This window comes from Charadrius vociferus, unplaced genomic scaffold, assembly GCF_000708025.1.
Source record: "Charadrius vociferus isolate BGI_N301 unplaced genomic scaffold, ASM70802v2 scaffold278, whole genome shotgun sequence".
NCBI classification, from domain to species: Eukaryota; Metazoa; Chordata; class Aves; order Charadriiformes; family Charadriidae; genus Charadrius; species Charadrius vociferus.
In genome coordinates, this window is record NW_009649705.1 from 434,316 (window position 1) to 460,613 (window position 26,298).

The 26,298-nt window shown below is 39.8% G+C and overlaps 1 protein-coding gene across 1 annotated transcript in view; it reads left to right on the plus strand.

Annotated features, from left to right (window-relative positions):
* ATP8A2 (ATPase, aminophospholipid transporter, class I, type 8A, member 2) overlaps positions 1-26,298 on the plus strand; it is a 279,869-nt gene that overhangs the window by 112,007 nt on the left and 141,564 nt on the right. The window contains exons 20-21 of the mRNA XM_009890610.1: positions 14,125-14,308; positions 18,569-18,679. Of these exons, the coding sequence (XP_009888912.1) occupies positions 14,125-14,308; positions 18,569-18,679 (295 nt within the window). The remainder of the gene's footprint in view (positions 1-14,124; positions 14,309-18,568; positions 18,680-26,298) is intronic.

Sequence of the window (26,298 nt, forward strand, 5' to 3'; positions counted from 1 at the left end):
GCTTGTTCAATCCTTTCAGCTTTCATGCTGACGCGTACCATATTGAAGACATTGGTTGTTTGTATAATACTTGGTTTGATCTTTTTTCCTGGTACTTTCAGTTCTGTTGAATCAATCAAAGGAAGTTATTGCTCTGTTGGGCATTAGCATACATTTAGATGTTTCTGCATTAAGAACTGTTCACAGAGGAGAAGGCTTTTATGTCAAAAAGGAGAGTAAACAGTATGACTGCAGCTGCTTTGAGCTGTGCTATTATTTCTGACCCAGGTATATTTGAAAATGAGCCTGTTTGTACTAGCAGTTATTCCAGTTTGGGTTGCATGGTTGTGAAAGGTTCACTCTTCCCCCTCCTTTTTTTTTTTAATTTAATTCCTTTAGTCTCTCTAGCAACTAGGCAAATGCTACAGATGGGGAGAGGACTCTCGGTGGCTGTTGTGGTGATTTGCTTCATTTGTTGATTAGCATGCACAATTGAGTTGATTTCTTTATCTACTGCTGCATGATGTACTGGGAATAGTAATGCAACGACAGTTGCTAATGCTAAATATTCAGAATTTCTGCATGACATGTGGATGTGTCTTCCCTTGGAAGCTTTTTAAGGAGAGCTTATTGGGAGAACCCAGGTGAACAGAGGATGACTGATCATTTGGACCTTACTCAAGCCTTATGAAAATCTAGGGAAGGATTTGCTTTTAGACTGGGCTCATAGTGATTACTGTCAGCTATTAAACTGAGTAAAGAGCTGCTTAAAATGCATCTGTGGCTTTCCCAACAGTTTTATTTATTCCTGTTTTATAGATATCACAGATATGTAGTCAAAAAGAGGAATTAAAAGTGTGGCACAGATATAAAAGGCTGGGAAATCTTAATGTAGAGGTTAGCATTGACCGTGGTAAATATGGCACAATGTAACTGAAAAGGGTTTTGTTTTTGTTAGAACCTCTGTGTCTTTGGTCAAACCTCCTCTTATTCACAGTAAAACACAAATGTGTGACATAGCATTTAGGAAGATTCCAACTGTAATACATATGCTAAAGTTTCATAGCAATTGTTACACAGAAGTGAGGCTAATGGTCAGTTTTCAGTTCCACTATTTATTCCTGACCAGTTTTCTTAAATTATGAGTTAGATCTAGTTCTCAATTTCCTTTTCTCTAGCAAAGGTGAGGAGAAAAAAAAAATAGAAATACCTGTTACTACAAGGTCCAACTTTCTCTGAAAACTGGGTTATGATCAGACATTATGCACTAATGAGATTAAAATGTTAATTTTTGCTAGATTTGGAAGGAGTACTGTGGAGACTGGTTCTAAAAATGTAAGTCTTTGAGAGCTAACCCTTTTGGAAGGAATCTTTCCCATGTGGAACTTCCTTGCTGGATCATAGCAGTTTCTGTTGAGTCTACGCTGGCTGTCTAGCTTTCTCAAGAGATCTGTTTATTTCTTTTGATGGATTGGCTTTTATGCCAGATGTATTTTTTTTTTCTGAAGAGTCTGTGGCATAAAAATAACCAAGAAATTTTATAGTGTCTACGCAAAGCGTTGTTAACTTAAAGTTTCCAAGTCTAATGTGTCCACTGTTAAAATACGAAAATCTCAAGTTAAGGAAATGATGCACAAAGTTATTTATAAAACTTCAACACCAGTGGGTTATTCAGGCAGAAGAAAGGGGATGATGTGATGGTGAGAAGAGTCTGAAGTGCTGATGGATGAGGAAAAGGCAAAGCTGGAAGGAGAAGACTGTTTACCTGGGGAAGGTGCTCCAATAACATGGGATGATGACTACATGCAGGGGAAGGAGATGAGGTCACTTCTCTACTGCAGTGCCCAGTCATACTGTGTCTCACTGGAGACCTTTAGCACACAAGGCAGTGTGTGTACTGAACAGACTTGTGTGAAATCTAGGCCTCACTGTGTGACAGAACCACATGGGAACCCTCTTGAAGGATTATATCAGTCCTTTAGTAGGAAAGTGCCTCTGTGGTCACTAAACTGAGACTTCAGGTGTAGAAACAGTTTAGATGGAAGGGACCCCTGGATGTGGAGTCCAACCTCTTGCTCAAGGTAGGGTTGTCATCCACAGTATATCATGTTCAACCATGACTTTCTTCAGTTGAGCCATGGAAGATGCTTATGGGCAGAAATTCCACAATCTTTCTGGCAAATCTTTTCCATTGCTTACCACCTTCGTGAAAGCATCCATGATATCCAATCTGAACCTCCCAGTTTGCAGTCTGTGGCTGTTGGCCCTTGTTGCATTGTTTGATGTGACAGGGGAGTTTAAGTACCTCCATGGCAGTAGTACGCTGTTGTTAAACTACCCTTTACCTGCAGCAGCCCAGGTGACGCAAGCTATTCTAACAGGTTATATATTTTAGACCACTGCCCATCTTAGTAATTCTCTGGTGGACTCTTTCCAATTCCTCTCCGTCTCTCCAACTTTATCTTTAAACCTGGACATATTATAGATGTTGCCTCACCTGTGCTGAGGAGAGGGCTGATAATAACTTCTGTCCTTGTCCTGGTCACACTTGTATACTGGGTCACTACCCAGTATACTGTGTGCCTTGATCACACTCACAGTGTGCTTTTGGCTCGCATTGAACCTAATGCCCACCATAACAACCAGGTTCTTCTCAGCAGGGCTGAACTAGACCTGCACTAGTACAAGGGACCTCTGCCTTTCTCCATCTGAATGCCATGATGTTTGTTGGCTCAGTCCCTGAATCTCTCAAGGTTCCTTTGAATAAAAGCCCTGTGATTCCTTCTAATGTAGTCCCCCTAGTTCATTGTCATCTGCACACTTACTGAGGATATCCTTTTTGTCAGCATCTGAGTTACTGATGATGTTGAGCAGGATGGACCCTCGTGGTACTCTATTGCCGGTTGGACCCTGAATATTTGACCTCATTCCTGTGAACTATATTTTATACAAAGAATAATGTGTTAGTTAAGTCTCAAATACATTACACAGTTGGATCCTCGCTTGGACTAGTCACTCTGCCCTGCCAACATGTTGGCTTGCATTTGGGGTGTTATTTGTACTGGATAGGAAGAATGTGAATAAGAACAAAATCTGTATTCCTAAAAATTAAATAGCAGGGCATCTATAGTACTATTATAGCCAAGTGCATTTAGAGAATAAGCAGATTTTCTGTTCCATGTAAATTGTTTGGGTTTTTTTTACCTCCGGAAGGTTTAGTAATTTACTTTTTTTGGCATTCAGTCTGTTTTTATGGAGCTTTTTTAATCCAAAGTGTTAGCTTTGATTTTTTTTTTAAGTCATGATCAAGTGTGAGTGTAAGGCTATTAGTCTGTAATCTTGATGTTTTTCCATTATACTCATGGGAGAGCTGCTCATATAATATCTCTCCATCTTTGTGAACTGAGTGTTTTGACCACTTTCATGTTAGATTAGAGTTGCTTGTTATCAGCCTCTTGCCTATTGTCCCCATATTCCTGCCCCCCTCCCTTCTCCAGGCACTCTTAGGCACTGTTTAAAGACAGTATGTATGCTAGTATGCCTTGCGTTCTGCTGTGTAGACGAGCTTGTAGAAGGCACTGTGTGTCTGCCGGGCCCTTCAAACATTACAGCTTTTCATGGTATCACATATATGTTCAGTTTCTGCAACGTGTCTTAAGAGCTTTCCAGTTGCTAGGTTGTATTTGTAAGTGGGGCTCACTTTTTACCTCGGTAGCCTGTTTGGCTATGGGATTTTTTTCAGTGCATTGTGTTTTGAAAATGAATTGCTGTTACTTGAATTTTGCCAGTGTGTTAAATATATAAACTTACAAATTTCTGATACATAGTAAACAGGTTTATGTGAACTTAGGCTTCTGAACCTTAGCTCGTAACTAAAAAATAAAATACAATTTACTGTGCAAATTGGCAGTAGACTATGTACTGCTACAAAAGCCATTTGCTCAGTCAGGTGAGCATGCACAGGCACTAAGTCTTTCTCTAGACAGAAAGCACCGTAAGCTGATTTAAAAAAAGAATGCATCAACTTAGCCATACTGATATGCTCTGGTACATGTGGAGAGTATGCTGTCTAACTCACAAAAGCCCTTTTCCTGCTTCTATTGAGTCCATGCATTTTTCAGCACTGGGTGAGTCATGATTTTTTTCCTCCCAGGTTTTTTTACTTCTAATCTTGCTTGAGTCATGAAGAGTGTCAGTGAATACAGTTCAACTTCTAGCAATTCCCCCCCCCCCCCCCAATTTCCATAGTATCTTTTTAAGGAGATATTTCATGTGGTCTGGTTCATTTAGCTATTCCATTCATAGCCTAGGCTATGGGTGATTTAAGTTACCTTAGGAATAATAAGGTAGTTCTCTGTGATCCTTCAGATTCCATTGGCACTAATAACTTGGTTGTGCTCAAATTCAGTGTTACTGTGGCACTAATGATCTGAAGCAGCCCAGTGCTTAAAATCACTGTAGCAGTGAGAGGACACCTCTCTTATTCTGAGACCAATCTGGTATAAAAGTGGATGTGGAAGAAATCTGCTCTCCTCTGTTCCTAGTAATGGGTTGGTACTTTATGCTGCCCCTCAGTTGCCCAGCAGTTCACCTTAAAAGACTGCAGGTTAATAGAAAAGGGCTCAGTCTAGTGCCTGTGGAAATGTTGCAAATCTGGTTTTCTCTCCAGGAAGGAAGGTTCTTCAGGCAATATCCTTCTGCTCACTTTTAGGAAAAGGTTAGCTTAAATGCACTTGTCCTCTCTCTGCTGTTCTAAATCTCCTTGTGTATAGTTGTTCAGATGTCCCCTTTTTATTCTCCTTAGGTAAAAGGGGTGGTAGAAGGGATGATCTGTCCTGCCATCTGTTATTTAGCACTAACTGTGCATGTCCTGTGAAACTTGGGCATGTATGTTACCAAACCAGAACTTCAGCATTTTGTGTCTTTTCTATGAAGATGTAAAGGTTTGACATTGTGAAGACTTTTCTCCTACTTCTGTTTTCTTAGTCTAATTCAGGAAGCAAAATAGTTGGCCTGGTTTGAGCTATCTTGTGCTTTTTTTTGACTGTGTTCCGTGGAGCTCTGTCCTGTGCAAAGCTCTGTACTGCTATGACTGATCCTGTGGTCAGAAATATGAATGAGACTAAAACTAAAAATCATATGTGCACAAGAAAATGGGCTCTGAGAGTTGAGACACATGCAGGAAATGAAAACTGCAATTTCACTGATGCATTTTTTACAAAACCCCTGTAGATTCCTTTCAATAATGGCGAGGTGGCCAGCTTGGAGCTTTCAAAAGAGGCATAATTCTGAAGTCAACGCAAGTTTGGAAAAAACAGAGGGAGCTGAGCTTTGTGAGGCTTTTCCTTGTGTATTAAGCACTTCAGGCTGCGCATACACCGCTAATCAGAGCGCCAAGGAGCAAACATGGACACTGGCCTGTGATTGTCCATCCTGTACTGTTAAAGTGCTCCCTGACCCTGCCTAGACTGCTCCAAAATGCCTGGACAAGCTTCTGGGGACAGTTGGCTCAAGCAGTTGCTCCCCAGGTGTGGCAGGGGGGACACTGGGCCAAGCTGGCCACCTCTTGCCTGACAGTTGCCAGTGCTGTTAGAGCATGCAGCGTGCTCGTGCCACATGTGACAGCCCATGACGTGTGGCTTCAGTTTCACGTGCTCTCCTCTGCAACAGGGTCCTCACACTTGAAAGGTGTTTGAAAATCGGGAGTACTGTCTGTTATTCTATTTTGCTGTTACAGAAGCAGCTGCTATTAATTGCCATTGTTTTCACAAACCGCAGGGCATTTCTGTGTCTTAAACTTGAATATAGAAACATTCACCAAGATATGGATATGTTGGAATCATGTGTTTGAGGGTTACAGGCGCCCTAGCAATATGGCCATGTTAGTGGCTGGCTATGGGTAGAGATGCTATTACTAAACCTCCTTGATGTAATTTTGGTTGTATTAACTTATAGGTGGTGACTGAACATGACAAAAGCACCCCGTTACCCTAGATGCTGTGTTTTAATGCTTCAATTTAATCACTAACTTAGTGTATAGCTGACTTTGCTCTGGAGTATCACTCCCTTCTTTTTCCTCCTTCCCTTCCCCGCTGCTCTTAGTGTTGCTCGTATGGAGTCTGAGGTTAGAGGTTGATGTAGAGATCCTCTCTTGCAGCTTGTGTTTGGGAGTAGTGAGCATGCTGTGAATGTTTTTCTGTAAGTTAATACTTAACCTGGCTTTGAACAGAGCGCAGATTTAATAGTTGACAGAGACGGAGCTGGTCCCAGTCAGACTTCCAGTTGTCAATGTCTTTTTCTATTTAAAAGTGGTCTGAGTTTTTTTAATCTTGGTGGGAGCATCATGGTGCTCAACTTCCCTAGCTGTGGAGAGATTGTGAAAATCAGAAGTTCGGTTCTTTTTTTCTAAATGTCTGAAGATTTAGGGAGTTCACTGCAAGCATTTTGTCCTTGTTAAACAGAGACTGAACTTAATGGAAGGGTGGGAAATAACTTGCATTTCTTTGGTGTTGTCTTGAAAAAAAAATAATTTTGGGAGCTTGCCTTTCTTCCCTGATACGACATGACCTTGACTTTTGAGTTATACTGATAATTCTGAAATTGAAAACCTCACTTTTTACGAATAGGTGGTACTTCACTTTGGGTAGTAAGTCTTCAACATGATACACTGGTACATTGCAGCCCCGTGGTGGTAATTACTGAGTAAGGTACTCTGCTTGGGATTGTGCCTGTCTGTCTGTTCCAGGAGCACGTATTTCAGAGATCCTAGGCTTTTCAGCAATAACACGTAGTTGCAAGTTGATTGTTTAAATGCGTTCTCATTTTAAATTCCAGGAGATGTTTTTTCAAGAGGGAGAAAAATTAATCATGCAGTGTTATTAACTCAGAATGAAGAAATAAAGCTGTTGGTGCTTGTAGCGCTGCTGAAATGGCAAGCTGTCTCAAACCTACTAGCTACATCTGCCTTCATCTTCTTCCCGTGTCAGTGTCTGTGGTTTGTTTCTTAGGTATGCGAACCTGAAAGAAGCAGTAGCTTGGCAGTGCTGTCTGAAGCTGCTGTATTTCGTATTTCTGAGCTGTAGTTAGTGTGGAGGAGTGGAGCTTGTGGTGTGGCTGATGCTACCACAGTATTGCAGCTCTGCTTCTAGAGGCAGGCGCTCACCCTGGCTCTCCCAGTTGATCTGTTGGCTTCACCACAGGGCAGAGCCTCCCTAAATGGGCTGATGTGGTTATTGATTGCTGTAGTCTCAATTGTCACTTAATTTCACCATGTGTTGCAGAAGTCTATAAGCAGCTCTGCTGTGTGAAACACACGGGTGCTCGCTCTCTGTGCCTGTCCTCAAGGTTATAAAGGCATTAATCTGTACGTTTTACAGACTAAAATTTTTCTGCTCTGTCATTAGAAAAAGGCAGATTTCTGTGTTGCATGAGAACTGCTCAGGCTGATTAGCATGGAAATGAATGTGCCTTAATCAGCTTGGGGTGAGGGAAGCTCAAAATTAATTTGATACATTAGTTTCAGTTTAAAAACGTATTATAGCTGTTGCCACTAGCGACCATTATAGTTAAAAATGCAAAATAGACTCCTATTCAACACTGTGTTTATACCAACTCATCACTTTCCAAATAATTCCTTTTCCAAACTAGATTTTCCCTGTTTAATCTTTGCCCCATAAAGCAGGCTGGGGGAAGGGCAATCAAGACAGAAACATGCAGGGAGGGATATCAAAGAGGAAGAAGATGCTGACTTGAAACTTAACCCTGTGTTCACTGGGGCACTGTGTGTTACCATACTGCTTAATACACTGAGTCCATCTTACAAAGAGGTTATTTCATAGTCCTTGTCCTCGAGAGATCATTTCAGTGGCAACTGTGAACGGCAAATGAGTTGTCGAAATTCTCTAGTGATTCATATATTAAAAAGTAGTATGTAGTTTGGAAAAAAAGTCATTGTTTTTGTGATTAAAAAGGTACAAAAAGAATTTGAGTTCTTGCTCTTCTGTTTAAGGTTCAGCAGCTTTGTAACTACAAAGAGAGCTTTATATCAAGAAGGCTTTTCTGTTAAACCTAAAGTGATGGAGAAGGCACTATTTTGGTAACCGTTAAACTAATAAGAACTGCCTCATGTTCTATGAGCATGTATGTAGGAGCATGTGCATGTGTTTTGACTTAAAACCATGCTAGGCATCAAAATTACTATGTTCTGGATAACCTGAAACGTAGACTTAATATATGTTGCTCAGAAAGTCAAGTGTGTGACTAGCACGTCAGTGAGGCTGAAAGGCTGAAGGAAGATCTATTTCTTTTTTATAGTTACAACAAGATGAAATGAGATTCCTGATAAGTGAAATAGGATGTAAAACTCTCTTCAAAATTAAAAAAACAGACTTAAAATCAGTCTGATAAATTTGGACAAGTGAAGCAGTTTGAAGGATGGTCTACTCAGGAAAAAAATGAAGCCAGTATGGAGACTGCAGCTGAAATGACAAAGGGTGATGAAGCTCTGGTTGTTTTTAAAGAAGCCAGCAGAGGTTTGGTAAGACCTCTAGTTGTCTGTATTCAGAAGAGATGGGACTGGGAAATTACTGTAGAAAAGAATTAGCAAGACCTGGAAGCGCAGTCAAGAAGTGAGAATTTTAAGAGAAGGGAAGGAGCATGTGGTGTATCAATCAGTTTGGCATTGGGTGCCTGTGCCAGGAGGAAGCAGGCATTCCACCTTCCCAGAAAGCGAGAGGGAAAGCTTGTGTACCTGATGAATTTGAAGGTATTTAGCACTGCAATAGTGCAAGATGGGTTTCATCCTGTGTAATTTTACATGTCAGTAGTAGGCTTTGTCATGTGAACTAGTTACCTTTGGCCACTTTTACCTTGGTGGAGAGAAAAGAGCACTCACCTGATGAATTTGAAGGTATTTAGCTCTGCAATAGTGCAAGATGGGTTTGTCATGTGAACTAGTTACCTTCAGCCACCTTTACCTTGGTGGAGAGAAAAGAGCACTTGTAAGAGGAGATGAACTATACTCTTGAAGTACTTGTCTAAAATAAGCCAGATGAATTGCCCTCCAAAAGTGCCTGTTTCTCTCCATTGACTATAAAAGGAGCGTGGTGTGATTAAGGCAGGTAGATATGTCTCCATTCCAAGCACTTAAATTCAGTTGGATGAATTCCTTTGGTGCTTTTTGTGAACGTTAAACTGTCCATCAGTTCACTGAGTGCTGTCTCCAAATTTGTAAGTACTGCACCACAACCAGTCCCTGTGAAATGATGGTTGTCAGCAGGTGAAGGAGATTCGGAGCACTTCGTAAATGAAAAGCATTCAATGTAATACACAGTTTGAATCGATATGATGTGTGTGTGCTTTTGTTCACTCTTCTGTGTGGGTTACTGCATCATTATAAGTCTATCCAAGATATCTCAGAGTATCATGACTGTAATTCAAGACTAGCCCTTGTTTGGATGACCCATTGAAAACTGCACCCTGCAATGTGTAGTTAAAAACTACTAAATATGATGTCATGGTAACATTCCTTGCTTTCTGAGCATTACTTTTAGTGGTGTGTTAGTTTATCTTGCTGCTTTTTCTGGGGACCAATGCATAAACTTAATTGTCAATATTATTGATAGCTCTCAGCTTTCTGGGCTGTATCCCATCTCTGCCTTTGCTGAAGATGAGGTCACTGAGTGTTTTGAAGTACTAGTGTATTTTATGATAGAACAGGGTAAAATCATGTTCACTGCAATAAAGGTAGGCTCTTAAGAGCCTCGTGTGTTGTATTAACAAGGCATTTCAAGGAAGTAGAATATCAAATTAATGTTTCATGTTAAAGACATTAATGTCCTTGTGTTTAATCCCTGTTACAGCATGGAAGCAGAAGGAGGTAATACTTGAAACAGCTTCCTTCCTTGCCTTCCTCGCCTTCCTCTTTTCACAAATGAACATTAAAAATTTGAAAGTGTGGGTAAAAGTCTTGAGTATTTTACATTGAATTGGGAGTGAGGGAAGTATGCAGCCTTCAACAGAAAGGCTCGAGTTGCTTTGTTTTTGGGGAGAGGACTTGCAAACAAAAAAATCTACTTAGAAGTAGAAGAAGGACCTTAAGTATTTACTGATTGTAGCAACATAGTACTGTATTATCTGAAAATTATTTACCCCTGCCTCCTTCCACAGTTTCCTTACAGATTTTAGTGACCTGAGGATAATTAGGTCCATGTCTTTCTGAGGGTCCCTGGCTCTGGGTTGCATTTCTCTCCCAGCTTCTTCCCAAGGTATAGTGCTTTGTGCCCTCTCTTGCTGCTACCCATCCCGTTACAGAGGAAGCACTGTGATATCAAGGCACCAGTCATCTTCATTTAGGATTGGAAACTGCTTTCTGTATTAATTTGTTAAAGATTCTGATAAAGACTAAGCATGTTTGAGACTGAAGAGAACCTTCCATCTTTCCATATCAGCTCCTACCCTCTCAAGAGCAAGGCTACAGGAAAGAAGTCCCAGAGGTGGGCAAGTAGCAGGTCTGCTGTACGGCTGGCACTTGACTTTATGCATCCCTTCTGTCATCCATAAACACTTTATATTGCACAGCCAAATGTTGAATGCTAAACACTTCATAAAGGTGCAGTCCTGGCCCCAGGCTCTTTGTAGCCTGAGTAGGTTAAGTCCAAATTCGCAGGGAAGCTGAGCCATCTGAAGGCTTGATCCTATACCTATAATGTTGGTATTTCAAACCTGACTTCTTTTTTTTTCCAGGAGTGTGCATAAATCTAGAGAAACAATCTAGATTAAGTTGATTGTATCTGTTGTCAAAGATGCTTTTGAGCAGAGATGATAAAATAAACCTTACAGTAAACAGACATTTCCAGTGAACTCTTTTGAGTTGCAGTCTAAAAACCTTTGTAAGAAGTATTGCTGTCTGACCAGTGAATGAATATGAGTAAGCAGAAGATTGTGATGCAACTGATGTTTCGCTCACATCTTAATTCTTATTGAAGCATATGTCAAGGTAAGGTTTACATCCTGATACTGCTGCAGTGAGCTCTGCAGTGAAAGCCAGGGATGTTCTACCAAACGATAACTAGCAATAGCTGCCTGTCGCTACAAATTTTTTCTCCAAAATACTTAGCTCTTACTAGTGCTTTTTGCTTTGAACTTATTCATTTTTCTAGGGATTTTTGTGGACTTGGGTATTCCTCCTCCTCTTCCAAGATATCACCTGGGGGAAGCTGCAGGTTAATATCGTCCTACACTATAATCTCCCAGTTGTTCATGCAGACAGCCTATCGAATGTGCAGAAATGGACCGCAGCTCTGATCATCTGGCTAAGAGGATTAATGTCATCTAATGCAGTGTGTTGGTACCAAATAGATTACGAGGAGCAGAAGAGGTTTGGAGGCTGAGAGTGTGAGTTGGGAGGAGAGGGGTGTAAAACCCCTCAGGAAATCAGTAGCCATCTCAATTTACAACTTCCGTAGTTAACAGTTTTGCTGCACACAGTATATTATCTGGAGTTTGGGGATATACTTGACGGGGAGGTGTCAGAGGCTGCTTGCTATAAAGCTTCTGTTTAGAATAAGCAATTATAATCAAGTAATGCTTTGGGCTGAAATCTTGTTTTAGATTTCATCTTAAACCGAGTGCAGAAATATTTTTGGTGTTTAAAGCGTTTATCTGGTGTTTCCTGTAGCTTGTTTAGTCTTATTAGGCATATAAAGATGTTAGTGTTTAACTGGTTGTTATATTAACTGTGGGTATAATTAACTTCACTTGGTCCAAACAGTAAAAGCATACTCTGTACACACTATGGGGTGTATTTGTATTTGATAAATGTGTTTATATTGGAGTATTCCATTGATTTGACAAATAATAGGTTGTTAATGTCAAACTGGACTTAAAGTCTGAAGCCACAGCTACGCTGCGGGCACAGAAGTGAATACAGGTGATGTTAACTTGCCTGACATGTCGCAGGTAAACTGCAATAGAACAGCCTCGAGTGTCTGTACCACATTCTGGTCATGTCTGAGGTGTCTGTAGCCAAGTTGCTAGCTTGAGCTACAGAATCAGAGATGCTGCTCACAGTCTTTTTTCATCCCCCTGTTACTTTAAGCATATTTTAAACCAGGAAACTTCTTGGCTGTTTCTATCGCTGTGCAACTGAAAACTAAATGAATGCAAACTGGACTTCTGAGAGAGATGTCTGTCTGAGGATGTTAGCATATACACATGGTACTCAGCTGCAATGAAATAATTGCGTGAGGGGACTGCCAAAAGTATATGGTCCTGTGCAGTGGCGGTGCTTCTGGGGCTGGAAATATGGGTCTGTGCACTTGTAAATCCTGTCCCTCCAGAACTGGTTCCAAGTCCCTCTGGAGCTCCCGTTTTATGGTCCTTGTTGACTGATGCTCCGTGCTTTAGTATTTTATCATGTGGAGAGTGGGGAAGAGGGCAGTATGTGTGCGTGTGTGTGTGTGTAAGAGAAGTGAAAATTTGATGGAGACGATATTCAGAGCTGTTTTGTAATTATAAACTGACATCTTTCATGCACCACGGGTTGGTTAGTGTGTTAGGGTTTTGTGTTGGTAACTTAACTGGGCCCCTACAGTGCCAAGTAGTGTTTTTGTTGCCATGTAGTTGAGTGCTTAATAAATCTATCTAATGGTATTAAGTAAATTTTATGGCCCAGTCAACTTTTTCCTGTTTTCAGTTTTTAGGAACAGGACAGCTGCTAGACTTTTCAGGTGGCTTAGTTCACATGTGAATTTTGAGCCCAGCAAATTTTTTCTTTGGAACTCTTTCTCCCCCAATTACTCATCAAGTTATTTAAAGAGGTGGTCAGCACTAAACAAAATCAAGGCCATAAAGCAAAATGCTGAACAGGATAACTCTGCTTTTTTTTTTTTGATCAGCAGTAATCCAGCCAGGTGTATTAAAAGGCTGTATAAGTTGCTCCCACAGGACATAGACTCTGGAAAAAATGCCATGTAAAAAAACCTCTCTCTCCCATTCCCCAGGCTCCTCATTCTTCTCCTATTTTAATAGTAAAGCTTTTAGATATCAGTTACATTCTTTTTGTTGAGTGCTATGTGGCTGACTCGAGATGTGGAAAAGTTTTGTCTAAAGCTTTATTTGAGGGAGTATAAAATAATTTGGAACTTTAACTAAAACTGATGGGGAGAGGAATTAGGGTTGTTTGTACAGATGGGGTTAGAATGGAAATATTTAATCTACATGAGGTATTTCCACAGTACCTCATATGATTTGGTAACCTGATCCACCTTGTCTATGAAAAAAGGGCATTTTGGGTGTCTTACCCAATTTAATAACCTAGTCCTGAGTATTTTTCCATTTTTCCTTGGTTTACAGTAGTTTAACTCTACTGAATTTCATGAATTTTTATTGAACTGGAGCTGATATAAAATGAGAGAAGGATGAGGTTAAAGTAACTACCAATAAAACTGATAAGAATATTCAGATGTCACGGACTCAGTCTGTTGTTCTGGAATTGGAATTGAGTAACATCATCACTGAAGTCTGAGTTGCACCAGTGTGCAAGGCATATGTGAGATCAGGGAGAGCCTTATTCTTTCTGATCCTAACTGCATAGTCTGAGGTTGGAAAATGGCCTGGCAAGCGGGGAAGTAAGCTGGAGAGGAGGGAATAAGGTAAGCCTGCGGTACTTTTTGCCAAACCACTGAAAACGTCTGTGCTTTATTCTCTGAATGTTTTAGTGGTCTTTCACCTGGATGGAGATGCGCCGTTGACAGCAGATAGGGAAGCCTGCACTGTTAATTTGTAAGCCACCATAGTTGAAGAGGAAACTCCCTTCCCCAGTGTTCCCAATATAACATCACTGGTGTATGCCAAAGTGTATTAGTTTGGGGCTGGGGTAAGAAAACAAAGCTTTAAAACCCTTCATATCTATTTGGTCTCTTTTGCATAAAATATGAGCCAGTACTGATAAATGTGAAATGACTTTTAAAGCTACTTTTTCTTTCTGAAATGGTTTGGCACAGGTTCTGAAGCTTAGTTCTTCAATAAAGAAACTTCCCAGCAACTGCCCTTTGATTACTTCTAAATGTAGATTACAGCTGTCCTTTTGGGAAAGGCACATAGCTCAGCATGTGAGAAACTGACACCTTTTTCTCTCCTTTTCAGAGTATCTCCTCTACAGAAGTCTGAAATAGTAGACATGGTCAAGAAACACGTCAATGCCATAACACTTGCCATCGGGGACGGTGCCAACGACGTAGGAATGATCCAGACAGCTCACGTTGGAGTGGGGATCAGTGGCAATGAGGGCATGCAGGCAACCAACTGCTCGGATTATGCTATTGCGCAGGTCAGAGGCAAGAAAGAGCTACTGCCATATCCTGTTGTCAGAGATGTGCTGTGTGGCTGTGTAGTACTTGATGACTTCTAGCCTTCAAGCTAGGAGCATCTCTGCTCATTTTCTTTTCAAGGCAGCTGTCTAAAACAGATATTTTGGATGTGTTTTGGGGATTCATTATTACAATTTTTTATTCTTCAAGGCAAATCTCTAACTTCCCTCAAAGTTTCGGTTTCTTCCTGAGAGCTGCACAATATCTTGGTTCTTCAGTAATCGGGGAGAAGCACTTTGATGCTATGTTAACATGCTTTTAACTCTAACTTATGTCTCTTGGTGCAAGCTTTTTTCTCTTACTATGAGTAGGCATATTAACCAGGTGTGTAAGAGTTTGGCTGTTGGGAAATTCTTATTTTGAGGTGTCTCCTCCTTGTTTGTTTTTTTTTTTCATTCCCCTCACCTTTATGATGCATACTAGAATTAGTCACAGTTCTAGAGAGGTGGCCAGTGTTTTCATTTAGGTATGTGAATTTGAATGTTATTTGGGTGAGTGCTCCCAAACTATCCCATCAAATTCAACACTGATTATTTCAGCTAAAGAGGAGAGTAAAAAGCCTTTTTGTTTTGCTGAAAAAACCAAGATGTAGAATAAAGACTTAAAAAGAAGGATAAGAAAGGAGGGAGATGCTTCAGTTGCTGGACATCCTCTGAATACTATTTAAAGCTGAGGTGCTCCGTGTGCGTTTGAGACTGATTGCAGGGCAAAACCAGATGGAGCTGATAGGAAGCAGTGATGATCCATTGTCTCCTCAGCAATCTGTGAGCATCAACTGATGTTCCCTTCTGCCAGGTTGCAGGCAGATTTGCTCTACCAAGTGGTATGAAATATTATCTTCTGATAGTTTCAGTACAAGGTGAGGTTTTGAAAAGGCATGGGTAGTGCCGCTGTTTGCGCAGATAACTGTTTATTGTGTTAACCCTGCTGTGAAGCAAAGTGGCAGTCTTGTATTGCTGTTCTCTTCTGTGGTCTGATGAAGCACCCTGGATTCCAGGCTTGAATAACTGAGACCTTTCACCAAATTTATCTTGAAAATTTTAGACTGTTTTATCAAGGGCTTATCCCGTCATAAACAGTAGGGTATTCGAAATACATAACGTTATAGGAACTGCCATAATCTTAGTCTGTGGTATCATTTAATGACTTTCTCATTTTTAACTTCTGTAGACTACTTATTGTTTCTGCTATATGACCTAATTGAATGCTTTTTACTTAGACTTCCTCAGCTCATTTATTACTGCCATTTTAATAAGTAAGCCTAAGCAGTGAGAGTTTTGTCCAGAGAGGCCCCTACACACTTAATTCCTTTTGCATTAGTTGCAGTGACGTTGAATCTGAAGAAGTAATTCCATTTATGCGTTGCTTCTGCATTAACGAAAAGCTCCATCTTTGGATTTAGTGTTAGACTGTGGAAGTAAGTCACTCTTGGTTTAAATTCTAGTCAGGGAGTTAAAATAGCAATGAATCTTCTTAGTTCAATATGAAATCAAAGCTGATCACACCGGCACAGAATTTTAATTTTCAAAAATTAGTAAAACAATGTGGAACTATATTTTCTGTGATTGTGTCAAAGAGTTTTGTGCTGATTATAAAACATATAAAGGAATCCCTCTTGTAAAGGAGACTAATAGTGTATGGTAATGTGTGTTTCCAAAAAAAGTGTTCAAAAGAAAAACTTGATCTCCGTGGGGTATATTTCTTTCAGTGAAGGCATATAACTCCCACTAAAGCCTTACTGTATGTGCATGCCTTGAAGGCAGAGTATGTTCTTATTGAGTAATTTAAGATGACTGCTATAATGTAGCATCTCATGTTCAAATGGTATTTCAAATGCAGTGGTGCCAGAAGTAGGCACTTATGGAAGAGAAAGTCTCTGTATAGGCTCATTCAGGATTCCAGGGGCAATCAAAGCATAAACCAAACAAAAATAAAAGGGCAACCTGTGTCTGACTCTACTCCAAATAGCTTCCACAGGTGCAAGAGGCATCTGTTTGAATCATCCTTTTCCCTTGAAATGGTATTGCACCAGTGATCCGTATTTAGAGAATTCCCAAATCAAATGACCTAACTGTTTAGAGAGACAGCAGTAGAATTGAATAACTTTTTTCCTCAGTAAAAGGCTTTATCATCTTAATCCAGAGAGCCTCTGGTGTCTAGGGAGTGTTCCCTTTCCTTAACTAAGAAGGGAAACTTTCCTTAAACAAATGTTCATGTTTCAGTTTTCTTCTCTGGAAAATTTGGCTTGCATTTTGGATGCATTTTTCCTGTCTTAAATCCCCCCCTACCAACACGGTATCACCCCATCCTTTAGTCAAGATAATCTAAGATTATCAAGATATTCTAAAAGATAATCTCTGTATAAAAAAAGTTATGCTAGGGTTGATACAGACATGACTGTGGAAACTTCCAGAAACTCTTTTGCAGGTAGGCTGGCCAGATGATTGTAATGTTCCCTTCAGATTTAAAATTCCATAAATACAGCAGTGTCAAAACAAGGGCAGTGTCTTAGTAGAGTCTTATCTCTACAGTCACTCAAATATGCCCGTAGCCTTGCATTTGCATAATTTCAGTGACCAGCATCAAAACAAATTTAATTCCTTGCCATGACTTAATGGGACTCTTCACCAGTGTGAACAGGCTCAGAACTGCGTTATTTACGTTACAAATAATTTCCTTGCTGTGCTATGCAGTGCACTCATTTTTGAGCAATTAATGGTAGAATTTTTCCTTGCCTTGGGCTCGAGAGAACACTGCATCTGAGACGGTCACTCGTTAGACACACCCTAAGAACTTCTCTCTTTCAGTCTGTTCTCTACAAGAGGTGTTTGGGGTGACTTGTCAGCACATAGTGGCAAGTTTCCCATCACTCCAGACGTGTTCTGTCAGTGAATTTTGATGAGGAAAGTTGTAGCTGTGCTGCACATTAACTGAGGTGTTAGGTGTCTAGTAGGTCAGCTACTCCCACGTGAGTGTCCCACTTTCAGTCCTGGCTCAAGCTGGGCAGAGACTGAACCGTGAAGCTTGGTTCGCTTTTATTTTCTCTCCTCCTTGCCTGCTGGCATATCCTAACAAATCTGAGTTGCTGGTGCATGGGAGAGAGGCTGTTCTTACAGGATTTGCAGTTCAGTGATTTCGGTGCTGGAAATCATGGGAGCAGAGCTATCTCATGACAGTCCTAATTCATTGCTGTAGCTTTCAATTACAAATAAGTTTCAGTTAAAATAAATTATCTAGAATCTAAATTTAGGAATTCAAGCTTTTCCTATTAAGTCACTTTGCGGAAAAAGAAGCAAAGCAAATAATGGTCCCACCTTACTGTTCAAGAACCCTTCAGGTACCCACGTGCTGAATGGTAAATCCAGTCACCAATTTGAGCTATCTGTAACTGGACAAAAGAGGAATGCTGCAGGCTATAAAAACGTTCACTGACAAAGCCAAGACTGGAAAGTTATGCATTTCCTAGGCTGCATTGTGAGACTGCTTCTATAAAAGTCTATTTTCAAAACTGCTGAATTGAGAAGCTGAATTTGAGCTGTATCTGTGGTTCAAACTAGCATTAAAAGGTATCAGTTTTTACAAGATTCATTTACTTGCCCTTTTTGGCAAATGCTCCTTCTTTATATAATATTTTAGGTGCTTTGTGTAACACACGATCGCATACATTTTGTGGGCTGAAAGTGTTAATGTAAGTATTCATTCTCTGTAAAAGACTCTATGCATCTATTTTTCCCCTTGTATTCCCCCTGTGCTTTTTTATTTCAGCTCAAGACAGTTCTAATTACCAGACTGTTCGTTTAACACAGAGAAAGGAGATTCTGAAGCTTGTAAGCCCTCAAACACAGGAATCTTCTCTGACCACGGGAAAGGAGTTCATTTATATTCAATCCACAAGGCTATATTATGTTAACCTTGCTTGATTTTGCTATCAAGGTAGTCATACTACTTGAAGACTTCTTGCTGTTTAAAACTAATGAGCACCACTTAAAGACATTCAGAGGTTTTGCTACAAAAAAGGCTTTTCCTGTAAATATTTTAGGTGTTTTGCATGTGTGTTCTGCTAAGCTATTTAAATACTGCACTTGAAGAACAGCTTTCATAGCTGATCTGAGTTGTTTGATTGTGGTGTTGTTTTTTTTTCCCTGATGGCAGGGGTTTACTTTAACCAATTTTATTAAACAGTTCTTCATATATGTAAAAATGTGTTTTCTGTCCTTTAGTTTTCTTACTTGGAGAAGCTGTTGTTGGTCCATGGAGCTTGGAGTTACAATCGAGTTACCAAGTGCATACTATATTGCTTCTACAAGAACGTGGTTTTGTATATTATTGAGGTAAGAGTAACTAAATGGATGGGTCTTAGCAGTGCTTACTCCTCAAATCATCTCTTATAAAAAGAAAAACTCATCCAAATGGATTGAGCTAAAAGGACTTACACTTTTTTTCCATGTTTAACAGCTTAAAATTCTGTTTCCTTTCACAGATTAAGTTGGTTCACTTGAATCTTTTAATGCTTGCAAAAGGAAAACTGAAGGTTTCAGTACAGTGAAGCCTTGGTTATGAGATGTCAGGGACAAAGGTCATTCCTTCTGTGCAAATGTTCTTATTGAAAGCTGCTTAGAAACATTCATAGAAACATTTCAATTAGAGCTTATATTTATAAAACTTGAATTTGGGGCTAGAACTAAAGCAAAAGTTCATTGAATAGAATTGAGAACTCTACGGGCAAATAGTAAAATAAGTAAAAACTGTAGCTGTTGCTTCCAAATTATAAAGACCATAGCTTAGCTGGAACTGAAATCAGTTTGTCTTGTTTTTTGGAAAGAGAGGACATAATTTTGCCTTGCAATGCTAGTGAAATTCTAAAATTATCAGTTATTTGATTTAATAATACTTAAAGTGTAACTTACGGTGTTTTGAAAACTTAATTGCCTGAAGATGTCAAGTAGCAAAACTGGATTTTGAAGATGGCTGAATACTGTTATGAACATTAATATATTGCATTTCAACCTGCTTAGGTAGGAGTGTAGTTCTCACGCTTCAGTATGTAGCCTTGAATTTAAGAAGGTTCGGGAAGGGATGTCTTTTGTGCTGTTGCCTATTTAGAAACACATGAGGAACTTGAACTCAGTGGTACTTGGTACAGCAATTTCCACATTGATAATCAGTTTTATATACGTCTACAAGTATATATTAGGTTTTCTACTTCTTTCTACAATTAAGCAGACATGAATGAGGCTAACAGATAAGAAAATTAGAACATTTATAACTAGGTAGCTAGTTATATTGATTACAGGAGATAGTGGGTAAGTAATGTTTTACTATTCAGTGAATCATATCATGGTCAGTGTGTGCGTATACCTGCCTCCCTCAGGGTCTGGTCATCTTTTATGCATGATGTTAGGCTCTTCGAGAACAAATATTCTCCACTAACTTGCTCCATTTTTCCTTTGCTAACTATTTCTGAGTTAGCTGTTGGCCGTTATAATTTCAACACAGATTAATCTGCTTTACTGCAAGAGTTACACTATGCCATCAAAATAATGGCAGTATTTTGCTGTAGTGGCTGAGAGCAGTGATATACAGTAAGCTGGATTTGTGAAATAATAAAAGGAGTTGATTTTTTTTCTAAACTTTAAGCATCTGAATCTTGACTGTGTTCCAACTTGTTAGCCAGATTCTCTGCAAAATTTAAATTCAAGTTACTGAGATTTCACAGGTGTGTTCTTGTCCTAGTATAGAAGCTACCTTCAAAGCTTTGAGACTAATTTAGTGCATCGAGATAATGAAGATTTGGTTCATGTTTTTCTTTCTGAAGTAGTCCTTAAATTGACTTGGGTTGATTGTAACTCATGTTTAGTAAGGGGTTTTAAATGTTGTTGGAGGTGACAATAATATTTATTATTGTGCAAAAGAAGTATGAACTTTAAAAAGAGCTTTTCTAATGGGTTTCTTACCGAGCATGGGGCTTCCTCTGAATTGTTAAGAAAATGCTTAACAGCTTCATGATTGCCTTCTAGGATTCTTTTCTCCATTTGAAAATTAGTTTTGAAAGTACTGCTTCTTGCCCATTGTAGCAGTGTCTTTGCTTCATTTACCATAGTCTGACAAGTAAATTAAGCTCTGCATCAAATGTTGTATGGCTAAATTATGCCTTCCCTTGTGAGCAGCTGTGGAAGGCGTTGAAGACAGGTGAAGGCCTTTGGGACCTCCAGCCTGTGGTAGCTTAATCATCTTACTATAGGGAGGAATTTTATTAGCCAGAAACATGACTATATGATACATCAAATGCAAGTCTGCTCTGAGGATGTGAGGTCAGATGTTCTCTTCTCTGTTAGTCTGTGTTCTGTTCTTTCTGCATGCTCTACTGAGGCAAATGAGCTCTTGTGTGTCCTGATGTCCGTGACTAAGGGGGAAGTTGGTTCCATCTGACACCTGAGCACTGAAAAATGCGTAACAAGCTTCAGCCCTGCGCCTCGGTTACCCCTCTCTGCTCATGCTGCGTAGAACTTGAGAGCAAGTTTAAGGCTCAAGGGAGATGAAGTGATAGAAGGAGTCATGTAGACCTGCAGCAATAGAAACAAGAGCTCAATTTGGTTTTAGTTCCCCTGGTGATTTTGCTTTACCAGTGGCTTTAAGGAACTTCCCCTCCAAAATTGTACGAAACTAGCCAAATTGCCTGGAAACCAGAGAGACACCAATTTGGTATCCGGGGGATGCAGGGAGAGAGAGAAGAGGTCTCTAATTCCCTTCTTAACTTTACACAAAGAAAGCTGAGTTGTTTTGTATTTCTGCTGTGAGGCTTAACCGCTGATCTGATTTTGGTATGGAGTGACGCTCATGAAAGAAGCTCCACGAGGGAATAAATCCTTCAACTTGAGAGGATGGTAGTTGAGTGCCCAGCACTCCTGCACTGCTGCTTGTGCATACGGTATGTTCCTGATTGTTTCCCAGTGCTCTGGCCAAGTTCGATATTTACCTGTACTTCCTGCTTGGATGTGTGGTATACGGGGAATATTCTTTTAGCATCGTAATGAAACGGGGATTTGAACTTGAACTACTTTCCAAGTTAATCTTCTTGTACTGAGTAAATATTTATAGACTTGAATCAAAAAGCACATCGGTCAATATTACTGTCAGTTATACTTTTGTTACTGTATCTGTTTTATTTCAATGAAGCTTTAACACCTGAGGAATAACTAAAGTAAGCCTTATGTAAATGAGTTTTGTAGCAGTGAAGCTCTGGGGCTCATCAAAACTCTTATTCCCTGATACTTTCCAAATATGAGAGAGAAATAAGAGATGGTACTCAGGCTGAGCACACTGAGCATCCAGACACAACTTGCAGAGGCATGCATTAAGAAATAAACTCAAGTTAATTAAACAATGATAAATGCTTGAGGAGATCATATTGCTGTCTCCTTTCATAGCATCCCAACATTGGTATATTAAAACCCCTAAAAAACACTTATAAGTTCATCTTGATGCCAATCACTCCTATACCAGGAGGATCCCAACTGTGGGATCTCTGAAATATTACGTTTCATCAGCTTTCCTTCAGCTTCTGGGAAAAGTGGTCCATTAAAATACAGAATTTGGGATTTGTTGGAAAGTGTACTCAGGTGACTGTCATCATGGGCTTTACTACTAAGAGATGCTCCTTGGTTAAGGCTGGTGCTTACCGTCCTGCAATGATTTATTCTTTGTGGAGAGACGGGGGGCCCAGCAGCTATGTCTTCAGCTGCTTTGACGACTGAAATGCGCGCCTGTATTGGGACAGTTTGATGCAGCTAGAGAGCTAATATAGCAGAAGGCAAGTCTTGTAATCTAGTGATTGCAGAGGGAATGGAGACAAGTGGATTTTCCCTCTCCCTTGATTAGGTATTCCAAATACTTTTTGAGTCATCAAAGTGATAAAGCTAAGTGAAGTCTGAGAAGACTTTGGTTTGGCTTAAGAGCCAGATACTCAATTTTGTTCTCCTTTCTCTGACCTGATCTCTGTCCCTTTTCATCGCTTTATCACTGTCCTTCTACCATTCTCCTGATTTTTTTACCCCCCTTGATTTTTGAAAATGCAAAACTCAATAAAATACAAATCAAAAGCAGAAAGAGAAGCGGGTCCTGAAATTCAAGTCCTTTCAGTGTGATTCTTAGCCTGATTCTTGAGCCCTTGCACATCGCTGCTACTAAGGTGCTTCAGAGTATAAAGCTGGGGTTCCCTTGCTGATGGCCTCGCTTACCGACAGCGGGGTGCAGAATCAAGTCTTTGCATCCGCAGAGCTGGTTGATAGATAAATTGCTGCTGCTTCCCCACCCTGACTGGCCTTGCTGGGTCTGTCCTAACAGTGGCAGGGGAAACTACATAGAAAGCTACCAAGATAACTGCAGGGGTGAAATGTGAATATAGGGCTCCCTTTTTGGTGTCCATTCCTGTGTTTCCCATGTCTGGCTGCAGTAGCACTAAGGCTGTCACTGAGGAAAGCCAGTCGTTCAGGACCATCCTGAAGCAGAAGGTTGGTGACAGGGTTTTGGCTTTTAAAGATTTGACAGACAAATATGCGGGCATCACTACAAAACACCATTTCATTCAAGTATTTATGTAGCTGGCTTTAAATGGAACAGTGAAACAAAAGATCTGTTTCACATCTGTTGAGCAGATATATTTCACTGGAGATGATACAAACTTGTCCTCGTGACATCAGAGCTTTGAAATATAGCTGATTTCAAATGTAAAAGAATACAGGAATGTTGCTTTCATGTCATGCTTGGAGAAGTAGAAACACAGCAAGATCAAAGGCAATATCAGAAATATCAGGTAAGAGTTCAAGGCATTTGGGAATGGCTCTGTGGAAACAGAAGCATGGAAGATAGCTTTCGTGCCAACACAGTCTTCAGGAAAATGTGCCCAGTACTTCACTGGAGCATGTTGTTTATCTGAAATGTACTTAATATGAAACACTGTATTATATTTTGCAGAATGAGTGTGGGAGGGGGGAAATAGGTGGTCCCTGTGTGAAGGTCTGGCAGTGCAGGTCCCAAACAGAGAAATGAATGGCAAATGGGAAGGGAAGAGTATAGTGTACATACACTGATGCTGCGTTATTTTCTTTTCTGCCTTAAGAATCCAAAGAGAAGTTGTAAGCCCAGACTGGAAAGTTATTGCTCTGTGGAGATTTAGGGAAGTCTTATATGTGAGCAGTGTTAAACAAACAAGATAAGTGTACTAAAGAACAAAACATGGGGATCGTAGTTTCTCTTTTAGAGCTGAAATTTCAAGTGTTAAAAGCTCCAAGTAAACACAATGACTAGATAAACATGCTTTTAAATAAGTGGTGATTTTGTGAGTCCAGCAAGGTCTGGCAATGAGAGCTGTGAAATGCTCCACACGCTTTGTGGTCCCCACTTCAGGCTAGCTGATAGCACAAGCTGTGCATGCACACATGGAATATTTCTGCATGAGACCTTTCACTTGTTTTTCTTGTTTTCATGCTTTTCTGTCGAACACAACAGGTATTTTTAAAAATACGGGAAGCAGACATGGTAATTTTAGCCCTCTTATCCAAATGACATGCAGAATTGAGCGTACCTGATATGATGCTAAAAAATACACAGCTCTAATGCTTCTGTGTGCTTATCCCTGACTTACGTAATCTGACTCTTACCTATATCCCTGTGCCTTCTGTTTCCAATTGACTTGGCAACTCTTAGGGTACAGCCAGGCAATAGAAAACCTTAAGCATGGGGATATTTGCAGAGAGTTGCAGACTGAAGTGCAATAACTGTTGTCATAAAAAGCAACCTTGTTAAAAGATAAGAGCAGTATTTAAATTAATTTAAATGAAGAGTAAGAACATCTGGTTGCAAAATTCTCAAACAGCGATAACAACAATACAAGCGGCAAAGCCGTCTTATTGTCCTTTACATATTCTAATTATTCGGTTGCCTGTTCAAATACTTCAAATGCCAGGAGGCATTTAGTAGTTATTACTTCTGCGTGCATATACTCAGCTGGTGTGGTAACCTTACAACAATGTTGTGTCGTGATGAAGCAAAGTAGGAATGTGTGGTGATTTCCGTTTTGTGTAACTTGGCAATCTGGCTTTTCAATTCCCAGAAATGCACGTGTCTCCAGAGTGAGCAACTTCTCTGGGGACAGGTGCTTTCATATAGGCAAATGGTGGGGTTCAGTCCCTTTAAGACTAGTATTGTGTGTAAATTTAGGTGCTGGAGAGAAACCTATGTAATGTCCATGTAGATGGCCTTTATGGATTCTCTGGGGTCATGGAGAGCTGTATGGGACTGGCAGGTGTGTCACAGGACCTGCCAAAGACCTTCAACTGTCGGAAGCAGCAGCAGCGTTATTAGTATTAAGAGGTCTACGTTGAGGTAACCAAATCCTATCTAGAAAGTGAAGGCATCTCTTTATTTTTTTGTTCTTGTTGTTCATTTCTTTTTGAAACATATAAAAAGAAGGGAATCCAAATCTCCCATCTCAGGTAACACTAATCAGTTTAAAAAGTGCAGAATACTTACGGAAGTTGTAGTACAGAACTTGCAGACCTGGAAAACACCGTAATGGACACAGTGTGAGGAGCAAAGCTTGTGAGACTCAGCACTGTCTCTTGATAATTTTTTGGAAAAACAGGTCTTAAATATGTTCTTATTTTTGTCTTGCGCTGTTTCTTATCAGCCTCGCACACGGGTTTAATATGCAGAAGTAGAAGACCTAGGGCAGTGCAGAAAGTTATCCCCTTCCCGTCCACCAAAAAAGCTAATCGTAGGCTCCAATTCAAGAAAACATTCTTTAGTAGCAATAGTTACAGAAAACAGATCCTGCAAATAGCCTGCCAAAACTTCTTGGAATATCATAAAATGCAGTTAGCCAACCTAATCCAAAACTGTCCAGATAGTGCTTTGCTTTTTATTCTTAAAAATATATCCTAATTCTTTCTCGGCTGATTTACAGTGCCTAGTTTATATTGCTATCACTGTCAATTTATTCCATATTTCAACCCCCCTGTTGTCTGAAGGAATTCAGAACTGTGTATAGGCTGGTCTCACCAACTTTAATCCTTGATTGACTTGTTTTTTCGATTGCTAATTGAGTATGTTAATCCCTAGAGTTTCCAAGGAATCAGTCACAAAGATAAATCCATGCTAATTTTCCTTTCTTTTAGTGCTGTGCACTACACAGTGAATCATTAGGGAGCAGTCCATCTTCCCTGAAAACCAAAATTGACTCAACTATTAAATGGCTGTTTTGAATTTTTTCCAGCCATTTTCAAAAGTGATGGAATGGGTACCAGCATTGTTCTGACTTTTTGTGAACATTGCCTTGATTATACCCTATGACTAACACAGCTTGTAATTTTTCAACATTCCAAATATTATAAATGATAAATTAGGTTCCTTAGCATGGTCTCAAAATCTCTAGGTGAAACACCTACCAGGTTCAATATGTGCTGCAATAGGTCTCAAGAAGACACCTACTGTGGTTTTTTTATTGGGCAGGTAATATTCAGAGTGCCTGGATCCATTTTTTGTGTATATTTATATACATAAGGTGTGTATGGCAGGCACAGTGATTTTCTTTCTCTGTAAAATATATGCATAATTTGGTGTGGAAAAAAATCTTAGTTTCATATTTGGAGGGCTTATAACAAAGGAATAATAATGCTGTTCTCTAAATTTGAGGTCATTAAATGTGAAACATTAGCCACCCTGAGCAATGTATTCTTCAAAACCAGAATTCTGTCATCAGCAAGTGTTTTTTCAATTTAGCTATGTCACCAGTGAAAATGCAAGTTGATGTTTACAAGGGAGATAACCCAGTGTGAGGAAGCTTTCAGGAGGGAAGTTAAACCTATATTATGAAAGTTAGGAAAACCCAAACCTAGGTGTTTTTTCCATCAAACAAAACCAGCTTTGGAATACAAGGGTTTATCATTCTTGA